This window comes from Sorex fumeus, unplaced genomic scaffold (genome assembly GCF_029834395.1).
Source record: "Sorex fumeus unplaced genomic scaffold, SorFum_2.1 ptg000006l, whole genome shotgun sequence".
Classification (NCBI taxonomy): domain Eukaryota; kingdom Metazoa; phylum Chordata; class Mammalia; order Eulipotyphla; family Soricidae; genus Sorex; species Sorex fumeus.
Genome location: NW_026606063.1, coordinates 11,392,606 through 11,409,323, shown reverse-complemented (window position 1 = coordinate 11,409,323; position 16,718 = coordinate 11,392,606). Strand labels below are relative to the sequence as shown.

The 16,718-nt window shown below is 45.5% G+C and overlaps 1 protein-coding gene across 1 annotated transcript in view; it reads left to right on the top strand.

Annotated features, from left to right (window-relative positions):
- Positions 1-16,019, top strand: part of RAB10 (RAB10, member RAS oncogene family) — a 67,588-nt gene extending 51,569 nt beyond the window's left edge. Inside the window, exons 3-6 of the mRNA XM_056123798.1 lie at positions 5,381-5,519; positions 9,063-9,152; positions 9,919-10,020; positions 13,495-16,019. Coding sequence (XP_055979773.1) covers positions 5,381-5,519; positions 9,063-9,152; positions 9,919-10,020; positions 13,495-13,578 — 415 coding nt within the window. The 3' untranslated portion in view covers positions 13,579-16,019. The remainder of the gene's footprint in view (positions 1-5,380; positions 5,520-9,062; positions 9,153-9,918; positions 10,021-13,494) is intronic.
- The last annotated feature ends 699 nt before the right edge of the window (positions 16,020-16,718 follow it).

The window sequence follows — 16,718 nt, the reverse complement described above, 5'->3', positions numbered from 1 at the left end:
GCAGCCGTGTTTAAAAGTGTAAGAAATATGAAATGTATTAATAAAAAGAAGCCTAAATAACTTTAAAAAAACAACACTTGTCAGGAGAATGTATAAAACAAGATAGGGGCCAGAGAAATAGTACAAGTGGGTAGGGTGTTTGCCTGGCACGCCGCCAACCCGGTCCGGTTCTAGGCATCCCACATGGTTCACCCAAGTTTGCCAGTAGTAAGCACTGGTCATGTCCGGGTGTGGCCCCAAAGCAAACCCAAAAAACCAGTTAGTAAGATGTGATCGCTTTTGGAACTTGGCACACAGGAAACAAAATGATCATTAGATGTTAGATTTTGAAAGAGGCAGAGACAAAGATAGTGGGGAGGTGACTCACAACTGGACTGTGTGTTTTTGCACGCGGGAGTCCCAAGTTTGATCCCCTGGCACCACATGGTCCCTGGATACTGTCCCCTGAGCCCTGATTGGGTAGCCCCTCAGCTCCACTGCCTTTGGCCCTAAATCAAACCCCCCCACCACCACCCCAAGAAGATACTGGGAATAGTATGACATGGGTCATAACAGAAACACCTTCTGAACTTAATGATTATATGATCACTCTCTTTAATATCAATATTTGTGCGGATTCCTGAACCCAGTTTCAGTGTGTGTGGAGGCGTCACTATGCCAGCAGGCAGTTACCAGACGCCAGTGGGCTGTCCTCAAGGTCAGCTCAGTTCTGTGCGGTTTGGCAGCTCTGCCTGGAGACGGAGTCGGGTTGTGCGAGTGCTCCGTCTCCAGCAGCGCAGCCAGTCGCAAACCTGAATCTCCCCGTGCTGCTCATAGCTTGGCCAGAACCAGCGTTTCCTGTGACCTTCTGGTCTGAGGCGCTCACCTCAAGCTCAGGTTATGCTTCCAGGCCGGAGCCTCCCGTCAAAGGCTCTCACTTCCTCTTCCTGAGGTTGGATGAATTGACTCGAACAGAGAACACAGGAAACGCATTTACTCATTAGACCTCCATTTATCACTAAGGATCTCCCTTGGGGACAGCCTGATGGAAGAGGTGCAAAGGGCAAGGAGTGGAGAAAAGGCGCAGAGCTTCTGTGTCCTCACTCCTGCAGATCTCCGTGGACATGCTCTGAAAGCCCCAGAGTTCTGAAGCCCCCCCCCCCAATACCACCACCACCACACACACCGTCCCCCGAATAAAATTTCTTTGGGAAGATTATTTTTGGTAGTAGCACTGTAGCACTGCCCTCCTATTGTTCATCGATTTGCTCAAGTGGGCACCAGTAATGTCTCCATTGTGAGACTTGTTGTTACTGTTTTTGGCATATCAAATACACCACGGGTAGCTGGCCAGGCTCTGCTGTGTGGGCGGGATACTCTCAGTAGCTTGCCGGGCTCTCCGATAGGGACAGAGGAATCCACCCCAGGTTGGCTGCATGCAAGGCAAACACCCTACCCGCTGTGCTATCACTCCAGCCACTTCTTTGAAGTGAGTTTGATTTCTTGAAGAATGTTGGGTTGACAATGGTTTTCCTTAGGATTTTGACACTTTCATCTTCTGAAACTGTTATTAAATTACTTAGCAATTCTATTCCTGTTTGGTAGGTATATATAAGTTTAAAAATGTTTAGGGACGCATCCCAACTGTGACCAGGCAAGTCAGTAGTGGCCAAAGGCTCCGTGCAGTGCTGAGGACTGAACACAGGGCCTTGAAAAACATGTGCGTGCTCTTGAGTCACATTCTAGCTGGGCCCTGTGCTAAAACTTCCCTGGGAAAACGAGAATAACTAAAACAACTGTGGAAGGGAAATCTCTTTTTTGCAGAGCGGCGGACTGGGCCACTCCTGGTGGTGCTTGAGATCTTATTGGATGCAGGGGATTGAACCCCGGTCAGCTACCCACTATGCTATCTCTCCAGCCTCCCTACTTGTTTTCAAAACTAAATTTAGCTGCAGTAATCGGAATTGTATGGTATTGGAGGAATTAGACTCATAGGTCATTAGTCTAGAAATAAAACCCCCGGAAAGGAGGGGCAGAAAGATGTAGAAGCTTGCTTGCATGTTGTCCGCTCTTGTTTCATATGGTCCCTTGAGCACTGCCAGTTACAGCCCAAAACCAGAACCAAACGTAGTGAATTGAACCTTGCCTTCTGGTTTTTGACAGATGCAAAGTCAGTGAAGAAAGCATATTTTCTCCACATTTTCAATGAATGGTGCCTAAGCACTGGATACCCATAAACAGAACCATAACCTTCTACTTAAAATTTGTACCTTTCTAAAATTAATAGTATATCATCCAGGGGCTGGAGCGATAGAAAAGCGGGTAGGGCGTTTGTCTTGCATGCGGCCAACCCGGGTTCGATCCCCAGCATCCCATATGGTCCCCTGAGCACTGCCAGAAGTAACCCCATGGCATCGCCAGGTGTGACCCAAAAAGCAAAAAAAAAAAAAAAAAAAAAAAGTATATCGTCCATTTCAATCCATTCCAGCTCCTGGGCGTTTTACTATCTTGTTCTTGACTCTGGAGAACCCGGCAGGCTACCCAAAGTATCCTGCCCGAACGGCAGAGTCTGGCAAACTCCCTGTGGCGTATTCAATATGCCAAAAACCAGTAACAGTGATGGATCTCATTCCCGTGACCCTGAAAGAGCCTCGAATGTGGCACTTTCTAAAATCTCTGGGCTAGGATGAAGGAGACGTTACTGGTGCCTGCTTGAAGAAATTGATGAACAATAGGATGACAGTGATACAGTGATTCAGTTAGAATAGAAAACTTTGAAGACTTTTTAGAGGAAAGCACAGGAAAAAATGTTTGGGACTGACTCATGACACCAAAATAATTATTCATACTAGATTTTTTTCAGTCAGTGAATTGAAATTCAGCGAAGTTAAATTTTTGGTTTTGTTTTGGGGTCACACCCAGTGATGTTCTGATGTTCAGAGACTGTTCACATGTCCGTGATCCATCACTCCTGGCAGTGCTGATAAGAAAATCAGACCTGAATGCCAGAGCATGTGCTCTTACCTGTCTCGCGTTTGGGTGCTCCACGGCATATTCTAGGCTCTTCTGGGGATCTTTGGCTGCATGCAAAGCAACCCCCTACCTGTGCTGTACTATCTTTTCTGTCCCCAAATTAGATAATTTTTTTCCCTCAAAGATCCTGTCTAGAGAAAAAAAAACTGAAAGAAAAAAGAAAGTGAAAGCCAACTATAGTGCCTAAGGCGGGGATGGGGGTGGGTGGGGGAATGGGGGTGGACAGAGAAAGAGACTTAGAGGCAGGCTGCGGGTTGTGGTTAGGAAAGAAACTGGGGACAGTACTGGTAGCTGGAAAGATGCATTGGTGAAGGGTTGGGTGTTGGAACATTGTATGACTGAAACTGGATCGGGAACAACTTTGTGACTCTGTATCTCATGGTGATTCAATTTTTTAAAAAGAGTGGGGGAGAATTTGCAAGACACATACCTGACAAGGGACTTGTATAAAAAGAAAACTGAAGCTCAACAAATGAAAACAGAAAAGCAACCAGTCTGGAATATTAGGACCCAGGGTGGCTTATCTGCCTTGCAAGGATGAGGCCAGGAGTTCCATCCCTGGTGCCACCCACATGTGCTGAGTGCAGTCCCCACAGCTCTCCTCTCTGCGCTCTCTTCTAAATAGTGTTGGCGCACTGTGTCCGGGAGTGAAGTTCCTGGTGAGCACTGCAACCTGAATGGATGTGGGGATTGTAACCAGATGTATGACCGCTAGCAAGCATGTCAGCCATCTCTGAGCACCACCACGGAGCTTGGGTGACCCCTGTCATTACAGTAGCAATGAAAGGAAGTGGGGGGGGGACACATGGAACCTTCTGGAAAAGTTGAGCCATTTTCTTCCAGATTCCACACATGGCTCAGGAACTGCAGACAGCACACTCGCCTCATATCCCATCCTGCATTTGCATCCTGAGCACCAGCCACTTGGTGGGGCCCAGTCCTCCTCCAAGTAAAGAAATGAAAACTTTAAAAGACGCATGGCTCAGCAGTACTATTCCTGGGTTTGCTTTAAAATGAAATTGAACATTCACACATGCTTGTGTGCATACTCAAAGCACGATTATTTGAAATAGTCACAAAGGAAAAAAAGCTCAGATTTCCTCCCAGGGATGAGTGATTCAACATACCATGATATCCGCAGCACAAAATGCTGTTGCACAATAAAGGAGTATTTACCATTTCATGCCACAGCTTGAATGCATCTTAAGGGCATTATGTTGAACAAAATTCTTTGTAAGACTTTTTTTTTTTTTAAAGATTACATACTGGACCAGAGCAATAGTCTTAATGGGTTGGGCACTTGCCTGACACATGGTGACCTAACAGGGTTTGATCCCAGGCACCAGATGAACCCTTGAGCACCTCCAGGAGTGATCCCTGAGCACAGAGCCAGGAGTAAGCCCTGAGAACTGTCAGGTATAGCCAAAAAACAAATTCCAAACCCCAAAATATAGAAGAGTTGCACATTGCTTGAGTAATTCATAGAACATTCTAGATATAGGAAAATCACAGAAATAGAAACGAAATTATTGACCAGGGCTTAGTGTCCGAAGAGATGAAATGGTGGCATGAGTTTTCCGTCCGCTTTGTTGTGATCATACAAATCTGTACATTGATAAAATTACAGAAACACAGAAAACTGCACAAGCACAACCCAAGTAAGAGATGCACAGACTCTAAGGTCTATAGATTGTACCAGTGTAAATGTCCGGGTTCTGCTTTAGTCTTGTCTTTTTCCTCTTCCTCTCCCCCCCCCCCCCCTTGGGGGGAGGGTGTTGTTTTGATGGTCAGAGGTTGCATACTTGGTTGTAGTGCACCAGAGATTTCAAAATTGTTGCGGCTCAGGGATTCTCGCTGTGAGGTCTGGGCATCACGGGCGGGGGATGTCAGCGGCAGCAGCTGCCAGGGCTCAGCTCTTCGCATCCTTCTGGCTTTTCGCACACTGTAGGTAGGCCATTCATTTCCTTTGACAAAATGTTTTAATGTAATAGGAATAACTATACTTTGTAATCGAAAATTAAATGAGCAGCGATTTTGTTTTACCTGATAACGAATAGGGGGTTTTAACCTGTTCATCCATCGTTTGACCCTTCATCTAAGAATGTACTAACTCAGGGCCAGAGCAGTAAGACAGAGGGGAAAGTGCTTGCCTTGCATGCAGCCAACCTTGATTTAATCCCTGGCACCCTGTATGGTTCCTCCAGCACCACCAGGAGTAAGTCCTGAGCACTGCTGGGTCTGGCCCAGTCCGTCTCGTGTGTCATGTCGTGTGTCGTCGTCCCCCATCCCCTCTCCTTCCCCCCTCCAAATTAAAAAAAAATGGACTATATTCACACTGTTCATTATAAATCTTGACTATTGACTGCAGGGATACAGCGGGGCAGGAGCGATTTCACACCATCACAACCTCCTACTACAGAGGAGCAATGGGTATCATGCTAGTATATGACATCACCAATGGGAAGAGTTTCGAAAACATCAGCAAGTGGCTTAGAAACATAGATGAGGTAAGTTGTGAGTTGCAAATTTTGTCTTTTCTTGTAGATCATCTAGCATGTACAGAAAGTGTGATTTGTATAGAAATTGTGCAGTGATGTTCCAACAGCAAAAACCAGTTCTCCCATTCTGTGTTGTGAGCTGGCTCTTGTACAGTTCAGTCCTGTTTTGACACTGACTCCTCAGCCCTGGAACCAGACTCAGCAGGTTTAAGGCCTCCGTGACCTACCTTTGTTTCAAATGCAATTCCTGATTCCCCAGGAAACCTGTTCCTGTTTCCAACCTGGCTACAAATTTGTGGTCTCCTGTGAGCTTTTAAGGTCAAACAGTTCGTTAGAGTGACTCAAAGAACTCAGAAAAACACTGTATGTCAAAGCTTTATAGGGCTGTAACTGTCACTTCATTGAAAAGTACTTACATGTGTGGCCTTGGGTTTGATCCCTGCCACCGTTACAGAAAAATATATATATATACACACAACAACACACACACATATATCATGATTTGGGTAAGTGGCAAGATAGTACAGCAGATCTGGCACTTGTGTTGGAAGCAGCCAACCTGGGTTCGATCCCCAGCATCCCATCTGGTCCTCTGAGCCCCGTCAGGAGTAAACCCTGGCATCAGCAGGTGTGACTTAAAAACAAAACCCAACCATAATTTGAATCAGTTTATTGAAAGAGATGCACTTGGCAGGGTTTGGAGTTTGGGACTGAAGCTTGACCTTCCAAGCCTTCTGATGTGTTCACTGTGTGAGGTTCCAGGCTTTATCAGGCCCTGTTAGATAGGCACGATTAGTTAACTGATTGCCCTCTGGTGATCAAACTTATGCTGGAACCCCCTTCCTGTGGGGATGGAGGGGTGACAAAGTTCTGGCCTTCTGACTGTGGTTTGTGACTAGCCGTATGGACCCTGTCATAAATCACTTGATTAGTGTAAACTCGGTAGGTAGAAAAGATCGGCACAAACCAGAACCAGGAGTAAGCCCTGTGCACTGGTATGACCCCAAAACAAAAAAAGAGAAAAGAAACTTGATAGAGCTCTGTGCCAGGAATAGAGATAAAGACAAAATTTTTGTTTTGTAGTGCTAGGAACTGAACCCAGGGCCTTAAACGTGACTTGCATGAGTGCTCAGTATTGTCTTAGGCACCCGTCACCGGCCCCAGATATGCCATTTTATCGACACCTAATTTAGTAGAATGCCAGGTTCCCAGCATGAACCAAGATACAGAAAAACAGGCCGTTAAAAAGATGATGATGTTCTTCTGACATAGAAGGCATTGACTCTGAATTTTCACCTTGTTGTAGAAATTTGAACTTTGAACTGAATGACAGGAAGCTGAGTTGATTCAGAATCTTGACAAAAGAATTATGTGCTTGGCAGCAGCTGAGATGGGCCAGCCCTTCCCATCTCCCTGCCTGCTTGGGGTCCCGGCTGTCACGCCATCCCAGCGCATCAGTGGCCTTGGTCCAGAGACTCCCAAATGAATCTTAAAACGGATTAGCTCCTGACAGAGATGTCTCTGGGCCCCAACCATTTACAATTTTAGAACACCAGAAGCAAAAGCAGCACCCAACCTCTCAGGATATTCATAATAGGCAATAGAAAATAAATTATCTAGCATCTGCCCGTGGTAGGCAGGCTTGATTGGTGCTGGGAAATCTTTAAATAATGGTAGTGGGAAGGTGTAAAGGTGCTAGGATTGGTGTTGGAATAGTTAGTGAATATAATCAATTAATGTGAACACCCTTATGACAATTAAATTTTTAATATTTTAAAATTTTTAAAAAATTAAAGAATTATGTGCTATGATCAGGAAGAATTTAGCTAGGATGTAAGAGTGATTGAATATAAAAAAAAATGAGTCAAGACTAAAACCAGATAGGCAGGATAAAATTTCTTTAGCCTGTTAAAGGGCAACTATGAAAATATCACAGGCAATATAAATATCTGTCCCCTAAAATCCAGAACATGACAAGGGTACCTAATCTGGTCATTGCGTTTAACAGAGTCCTGAAGATTCTAAATTATGCAAGGGGAAAACCAAGGGCATTCCCAGGTTGAATAGTAAAAGAATATAGAAAATTACAAAGAATTGCCATGCATAAGCCCCCCAAAATCGAGCCATCAAAATTAAGGTTGATGAAACAAGGTCATATAAAAGTCAGTTGTGTTCCAGTATTCTGGCAGTGAATAATTCAGAAGTAAAATTAAGAATACACTTGCAGGGAGTAGCTGTGTGGCTCAGCAGTAGAGCCCTTGGCTCTAGGGACAGTGGTAATGGCTCAAGAAAGGAGGAAGGTATGGGAAACTCGTGTTCAGATCGGACGGTTTGTTCCTCTTGGTATGTTCCTTGCACTTTCTGGAGTAGCAACTTCCACCCCATTCCCTAGGAAGCAAAAGGGAGTTCCAAGCCTTAGGGTATTTATTGCTCAGGTTGTAGGGCCAGAGAGCTAGCACAGTGGGTAGGGTGCTTGCCTTTCATGCAGCTGATCTGGGTTTAATCCCTGGCACCTCATAGGGTCCCCAGTCCTCTCCAGGAGTGATCCCTGAGCACTGATGGGTGTGGCCTAAAGACCCCAAAAAATTAATAATCATTTGATTATTTTATCTGAGTCTATTTCTGGGTTCAGTTTTTTATGTAGGTCTGTCTTTATGCCACACTGTTTTGATTCCTGTAGCTTTGAATTTAGATTTGAAATCAGGAAGTATGGTTTTACTAACTTGGGGGACGGGCTCCGAAGTAGTGCTCAGGGTGCCCAGGGGTCACTCCCAGCAATCCTCTGACTGTGGTTTGGTGCTCACTGATGCCATGCTTCTGGGCCCTTAGGTCCTCTGAGGGCTATCCTGTGTGGTCTCGGGTTGAATTCGATCCTGTGCATAAGAAAAGGCAAGTGCTCCAGCACTTTGAGCTGTCTCCCAGCCCTTATAGAATTTGTAATTAAGGTATTTAGAGGATAATGGGCTGGAGCAGTAGCACAGCGGCATGGGCCCACGGGCCGCCTGCGGTTGCCTTGCCAGCAACCAGCCCGCAGAGCCGTGATTCCTCCACCCCTCTTGAAGAGCCCAGCAAGCTACTGAGAGTATCTCGCCCGCACGGCAAAGCCTGGCAAGCTCCCTGTGATATATTCGATACGCCAAACACAGTAACAAGGAGTCTCAAAATGGAGATGCTACCGGGCCTGCTCTAGCAGAATCGATGAACAACGGGAGGACAGTGACAGAGGATAATAAATATGACATCATGATCCAGTTGGGGTTTAGATTACGTCCAAGAAATTCAGACTTGGGTTGGAGCAGTAGTACAGCAGGTAGGGTGTTTGCCTTGCACATGGCCGATTCCCAGCATCCCATATGGTCCGCTGAGCACCACCAGGAGTAATTCCTGAGTGCATGAGCCAGGAGTAACCCCTGTGCATCGCTGGATGTAACCCAAAAAGCTAAAAAAAGAAAGAAATTCAGACTTTTGCTGCTTAGATCTTCTCTTTTGTTGAAAACGGTTGTTTTTTAAGAGAATGAGGCTATAATCCATTGTCCATGCATTTCATTTTAGCATGCCAATGAAGATGTGGAAAGAATGTTACTAGGAAACAAGTGTGATATGGACGATAAAAGAGTTGTACCTAAAGGAAAAGGAGAACAGGTAAACATCTCTGAAGGGAACGGGCCTGCTCCCCTGTCTTGGTGGTATTGCGCTTGACTGTTTGCACAGAAGTGGTAGTGGGGTGTGTCCACATCACCTTAAGATGCTGTTGGAGACCATCGTTTATTAAGGGATGTTTTTCGGTGCATATCAGTAAGTATGAGAGAAATCTGTTGCTGATATATACAGTCTATAGTTTGACAGTCAAACTTTATCAGTGACAGTGACAAGCAGAAATTAGATAGTGCTTGAGTAATATTGAGCTTCTTTGAAGTCTTCCTGAGAGCAAAATAACTCAGAATATCAAAAACTAATGCTCAGAATGAGAAGATGCTTTTATTTTCAACTAACCTGACCACTTAGAACTTTATCTATTAAAATTGTTTTATAATACAATGTAGTTCAGAATGCTGCCTTAAGGATAATATTAAAATATTTTCTCTGAAAATACTGGAGTGATAGCACAGCAGGTAGGGCGTTTGCCTTGCATGTGGTCAAGCTGGCCGACCTGAGTTCGATTCCTCCGCCCCTCTCAGAGAGCCCGGCAAGCTACTGAGAGTATCTCGCCCGCACAGCAGAGCATGGCAAGCTCCCCGTGACATATTCGATATGCCAAACACAGTAACAAGTCTCAAAATGTTACTGGGCCCGCTCGAGCAAATCAATGAACAACGGGAGGACAGTGATTTTCTCTGAGAAAATATTAGTCACCAGTTGGCAATCTGGAAATTATACATGATAACCTTATATTTTGTTTCTCTTGTAGATTGCAAGGGAGCATGGTATTAGATTTTTTGAGACTAGTGCAAAAGCAAATATAAACATCGAAAAGGCGTTCCTCACATTAGCTGAAGATATCCTCCGAAAGGTAAATCCTGTTTTAACATTTATTGACTTCACAGTTGAAATAGTTTTTTAAAAACTACTGACTTTATATGCAGCAGTTAAGTTTGTGATGTTGCTAGATTGGTTTTCAGATAGTTATCCTCACAGTGAAGTAAGGAACTTCAAGGGTGGGTTTACAAGAACTACCTGGAAATGTCTACACCCTAGTCAGTGTAACAGTATTATGAGCACACACATATGTGTACACACTCCTCAGTTTCATATCCCATTTACAGCATTTCATTATGTCCTTGGTGCTGAGGTGTTTCAATCTACTTTTAGACTTTATTTTCTTTGCAGAGTCCATAGATTTGTTTGGTTTGTTTTTGAGTTTTGGACCACACCCGGCTATGCTCAGGACTTACTCATGGCTCTGTGCTCAGGGACCAAGTCTGGGTTGGCATTGTCTAGCGCAAGCACCTTGCCTGCTGTCCTGTTTCTCCAGCCCCCAGACGTATGTGTTTTTAAGTATGAGAAGACTGTTAAGTAGTCATTGCTACTGAGTCATCGTGCTTCTGTATTGTCATTTCTCAGGCATCCCATTAGAGGACATGTACAAATTATGTGCTGAATAAGTGGAATCAGTCTATTCCCAGATTCCGTTTTGCAAGTCACTCCAACTTGAGGAAATAACTAAAGCTGAAACTGTGATTTCAGGAAATGAATTGTCTTGTTTTGTTTTGGGGTCACACGCGGGTGTGCAAACAGGGTTTGCTGCTGTTTCTGCACTCAAGGATCACTCCTGGCAGGCTCAGGAGACCTTATGGGGTACCAGGGATTGAACCTGGGTAGCCGCGCGCAAGGAAAACGCCTTACCCACTGTAGCTCTCCTACCCCTCATGGAATTAATTGTAAAGGCAGGTTAGTTTCTGGATTTCATTTGTGAATCCCAAACTGTCCACAGTGGCTGCAAAATAGAAGTTGAATTGAGATTTTTCAGGTCGGCCCCGCATCCTGCATCTCTTGTTTTGGGAGTTGTTGCTTTACTATAGAATTTATGTCAGAGATTGCATTAATTTTTAGAAAATTAGGGAGACTTAGAATAATAAATCTTTGTACCGAAGAAATAGTAGAGATTAAGGCACTTGCTTTGTGTGCAGCCAACCCAGGTTCGATCCACGCATCCCATATGGTCCCCTGAGCACAAAGCTAGGGCGAAGCCTTGAACACCTCAAGGTGTGGCCCAAAAACTTGCTGTGTTTAAGTACAATGAAAAGAATTCCATTAGGTGGTCAGGAAAGTTGGTGAATTCAAAAGCTCAAGTAGAAATTATATCTCAGACTGAGTTACACAAGCTGCTTCGAACTTGGACAGTGCTCAATTGTCTAATATTTTGAAATATTCCTCTTGGGCTACTTTAAGGGAATAAATTCCCAGTTATGTCCTCGCTTTTAATACTGCAGGCATGCTATAGCTATTGTTAAATCAGCATGATGCCACGGGCTGAGAATCTGCTAGAAGGTGGTTCTGTGCTTCTGAAGATAAGATCGAGGAAGGGGCTTTGTAAGCAGCCCGGGGCCTGCCTTCTGCAGCTCTGCCTCCTCGATGGCAGCTGAGTTGACGATAGCCGGTGGGGCTCCTCACCTCCCCGAACCAAACAAAAGTGATTTATGGTGATAGCAATGGCTGGCCTGGAGACGTGTGCGTTTCATCCAGGCTTGCTCCCTACCTCCACGAGGATCCCCAAACACCACTGGGAGTTGCTCCTGACCCCGAGTACCGCCAGGTGTGCCCCAAAATAAAACAGAGAAGATAGGGGGGTACTGACTCCGGGAAGGGACATGGGCCCACTGAGCATTGTGCGTGCTTCTCAGTCCCATGCTGACCCTCAGGCACGCTCGGTTTGTTCACATAGGCAAGTGAGCTGTCCCGAGAGCGTCCTCTTTCAAATACATGCAGTTCAGGCTTCATTTGGAATAGCACGTACGTTTTTATTTTAGAAGAGTATGTAGCATAGCGGGTAGGGCATTTGCCTTGCACGCGGCTGGCCGACCCGGGTTCATCTCCCAGCATCCCATATGATCCCCTGAGCACCCCTGAGTATCCTGAGTGCATGAGCCAGGCAGGAGTAACCCCTGTGCATCGCCGGGTGTGACCCAAAAATTAAAAAAATGAAAAATAACAGAATGTGTAGGACCAGGGGAGAGCACCAACAGTAAGTGTGGGTTTTGCATGCATCGAGCCCGGGTTCCGTCCCTCCACCGCATTGTCCCCTGTGTAATATCTGTTGTGCCCCCACCCCACCCTATGTAAGATTTAGAATGATACCGTAATATCAGATCGTACCAGGAAGAAAATGAAATACCTCAGCAACTCACCAGCTCAACGCTGACCCTTTAGACGGGCTGGGTTTATGCCCTGGGTGTCTGTGCGGATCTCAGAGCTGTTCAGACTGTGTGCTGGATGTCACACCTGGAGCTCCAGCCCCTCTTCCATCTGTCTCCTCACCTGGATTCATGCTTTAATAACATTTCCTCTCAGATCCATTCAAAAATAATCCTTATAGGGGTGCTGAGAGATAGTACAGTGAGTAAGATGCTTGCCCTGTATGTGACCAACCTGGGTTCCATCCCTGGCATCCCATATGGTCCTCTGAGCACCACCAGGAGTGATCCCTGACTGCAGAACTAGGAGTGACCCCCCTGAGCATTTTAGGGTGCAACCCCCCAAAATAATAATTCTTCATGTGTGTTTGTGGTACTAGGGATGGAACACGGGGTCTTATATATGCACCATGCACTCCCCCACTGCACTGCAGCTCACCAGATATTCCTCTTCTGGGGTTTTTATTTTTCTGTTTGGGCCACACCCAGCGGTACTCAGGCTTTGCTCCCTCTACGTGCTGGTGTCTGTGTGGTCCCAGGAACTAACCCAGGCCTCTGGCGCGCACGATCTGGTTCAGACTCCACCTACCCAGCCTTAACCAGAGTTCTACAGTTTTGCATTTTTCCCAGTCACTTTTCCTGAAGAGCCTCTCCCAGGCCCGTTTTTCCTCTCATGGTGTTAGTACTTGGGCACATCTGGTGGTGCACAGGGTGCAGGATTGAACCTGACCCCCGCACACGAAGAGAGCGCACCAGCCGTGAGCTTCTCCCTAGCCAGTAGTGCCCGCCCTTGTACATACACAGAGGCGCAAGCTTCCAAAGTCACAGAGATACAAGTTTTAGTCGAGTAAGGCACCCAACCAGATGGTAAAAGGGCCCTTTCACTTCTCCGAAGTTGGAGGTGACCCACCTCTGTTTTGACACCTGTGCTTGATAACATTTCTTTACACCCTGAGTGGGCGCGGGGAGGAGCGGTTTTGGGGGGGGGTACATGTCGGAGAAATGGGGTGCGTCCCGCCCTCACAGCCCAGGGGCGAGGACCCGCCTCTGACGCGCTGTGTCTGGACTGTTCGCTTGGCGTCTCCGTGGTTCAAGCTGCCGTTTCTCACGGGCTGCTCTCCTGTTTGTTCCAGACCCCCGTAAAAGAGCCCAACAGTGAGAATGTAGATATCAGCAGTGGAGGCGGAGTGACGGGCTGGAAGAGCAAATGTTGCTGAGCGCTCCCGTTCCTGTTCCTGCAGCCGCCGGCCTCCGCCCCGATTCTCTTCTTGCTGCAAAATAAACCGCTCTGACCATTTTAACTCTAAATAGATATTTTTGTTCCTCACCTTAACTATCCAGTCCACCTCTTTTATTTGTTCTTTCATCTGTGACTGCTTGCTGACTTTATAATTTTCTCCAAACAAAAAATGTAAAGAAAAAAGATCATGTCCGTGACTTCCTTTTTAAATGTACCTGCTCAGTTCACCCACTGCATTTCCGTTGTATTAGAGTCCAGTTCTCATCAGCACTAAGACCGATAGCAATCATTTCAATTCTATTCCGCAAACTGTATAAGAATAAAAGTTAGAATTAACAATTTTATTTTGTACGACAGTGAACTTTTCTGTCATGGATAATGTGCTTGAGTCCCTATAATCTGTAGACATGTGATAGCAAACGAAACAAAAGCCAGGAAAACACTCATTTTCGCCTTGAATATGTAAATGGGGTTAATTTGTCCTGTGCCTTATGTGGAAAGGAACTTTTGGTTTTTCCCTTTATTTGTTTCAGCGGAAGCATGTGCAGGAGACATATCACCCAGACATAACCCATGAAGATGTATGTGGTCTGCTTGGCTGTAATTTTCTAAGTAGTTCAGTTGAGGACAAAGGGTAATGCAGAAATGATAGCTTGGGTTTGCTGAGTCTCATTTTTAAGTGGCCTTGGAATTTCGAAGTATCCTGCCACCAGTTCTCCTCGTTGGCCACTTTTCCCTGTGTCTTGTCCTCCTGCATGCTGCTTTTTTTGCTTCTTCCTCCTCCCCAACCACCCAGAATCGAGTTATTTAAAGACGGAGAGAGGGCAAACTCGGAGTTTGTTTAACGCGAAGCACTGCTCTAACCTGCTGAGTGAACTGAAAGCTTGATTCTAAGCACTTTCTATCCGATGTCAGCTAGTTCGTCTTCCCGGCCTTTCTCTCCCCGTGCCCAGGTTCCTTTGCTGATTCTTGATGTTCCGGCCCTCTCCCTCCCTCTGTTCTCTCCCTGTCTGTTCATCGAGTTGACGAAATGGAAGCACTAATTGCATGCACTCGTGTTTGGAGGGTGTCGTGGTTTGTCTTTCTCCTTAGGTGTCTAGCCTGGTCACTGTCCCGGAGTGAGCCTCTTAGGCGGGATTCGCATAGTCGCCATTTGGAACTCCTCCTCCGACAGTTTGGTAGCCCAGTAAAGGTGGTTTCGAAAAAGCAAGAAGGAGGAGTACAATTGATTCACGTGTTTGCCAAACGTATTGCGATTTGGCCTTTGAAGAACACTTTTCAGTGTTATGTTGTCTTTACCTTGAGGATTAGAACTTCTTGAGAATGTTCATTTTAAGTCCTAGCTTTATATCCCTGTGGAAAACTTGCGTTGGCATGGATTTCAGAAAAAGGACAACAAAAGGCTTGTTATGTACAGATAAAATCTCCAGCTATCTCGAACCTTGTTCTTTTTCTCCGCTTTTTTTTTTTCTCCCGTTTTGTTTCTTTGCTTGTCATTAGGCTAGTGTAGGTTACATTCACTCTGCTGCTTGCATCCTAACATGATACCTCTGTTGGAATAATTGTGAATAGCGCGATTCATTTCCAGCAGAGGCTGAGCTGAGGACAGCAGCTTCCATTGAGAAGTCTCTCGGAGCCGTGGCGAGCATTTTAATGACCTCTTGGCTCTCAGAAACAACTTAGGGACGCATCTGCTATGAACATCCATGAATTTTTCAGATCATGCCCTAAAAGCAAATCTGCCTGCCCAAATGGCGGGGCTTCCTAGAGTGCTGCGGGCTTTCTCCTCTCACTTGACTTTAGCACTGTTTACTACTAGGAAAAAAGCAGCATTGCCAAATAATCCTAATTTCCCATGAAAAATAGTAATGAAATGGCGCGTCTTGAAAAGTTTTAGTTTAAACCTGTTGTTGTTAGATTTTAATGTGTTTGCTGATTTCCTTTATCTGGAATGTGGCTACGGTAGGTTTTTTTTTTTTTTACACCCTCTAATCCTTATTCAGTTCAGTGACTTAAGGTTTGAGAACTAAACACTGGGATTTTTGGGTAACAGACTGACAGTTTTGTTTGCATAATTATGATCGGCATTGTACATAGAAAGGATATGGCTACCTTTTGTTAAATCTGCACTTTCTAAATATCAAAAAAAAGGGAAATGGAGTATAAATCAATTTTTGTATAACCTGTTTGAAACATGAGTTTTATTCGCTTAATCTTCGGGCTCTGCCCCTTTTTCTGTAAGTCTCTCTGGATCCTGTGTAGAAGCTGTTCTCATCAGACACCAAACAGTTACTTACGTCCATTCTCTGGTACTGGCTACAGATTCGGTTTCATATTCTCTATTTCACAATTTAAATAAACTCAACTATTTCTAGATGGTCTACTTCTGTTCATATAAAAACTAAACTTGATTTCCAACTGTGTGACTTGGTTTTCTTTCATTTATGGAGTAGAAAATGGAGGATAACTTCTGAAAAGAATGCAGAATTGCAAGTTGAATTGTTAGAGGGACGAAATGGAGGATAACTCGGCCTAGGGAAAACTACTCAAGAACTGTCTTTGGTAAGAAATTACATTTTTGGAGGGCTGGAGAGATAGCACAGTGGGTAGGGTGTTTGCCTTGCATGTGGCCGACCTGGGTTCGATTCTCAGCATCCCTTATGGTCCCCTGAGCACCGCCAGGAGTAACTCCTGAGTGCAGAACCAGGAGTAAGCCCTGTGCATCACCAGGTGTGGCCCAAAAAGAAAAAAAAATTACATTTTTTATAAAACAGTGGCCCAGACTCGGGCTGATAATGATCTTCTGGCCTGGAGTGCTTGCTCTATGTGGGAGGCCTCGTTCAGTCCCTCACTGTTCCACATCACTCCTGGAAGCGGCTCCTGAGACTCCCGTGTGCCACCCCCAACCCCCATGAAGATGCTCTGTAGAACCGTGGTAGTGTCCGGAGCCAAACTGCAGTCCCAGTTGCCCCCCATGCCCACTGGAATGCTAGGATGTGCCACAGACCATTTACAACTGGACACTCACCACTCAAAGTCCCAACAAGGTAGGCCTCCCGTAGTGGACAGGCGCATATGCGGCCAGTATCTGTCTCTTAACCTGGAAAACGGCTTTGC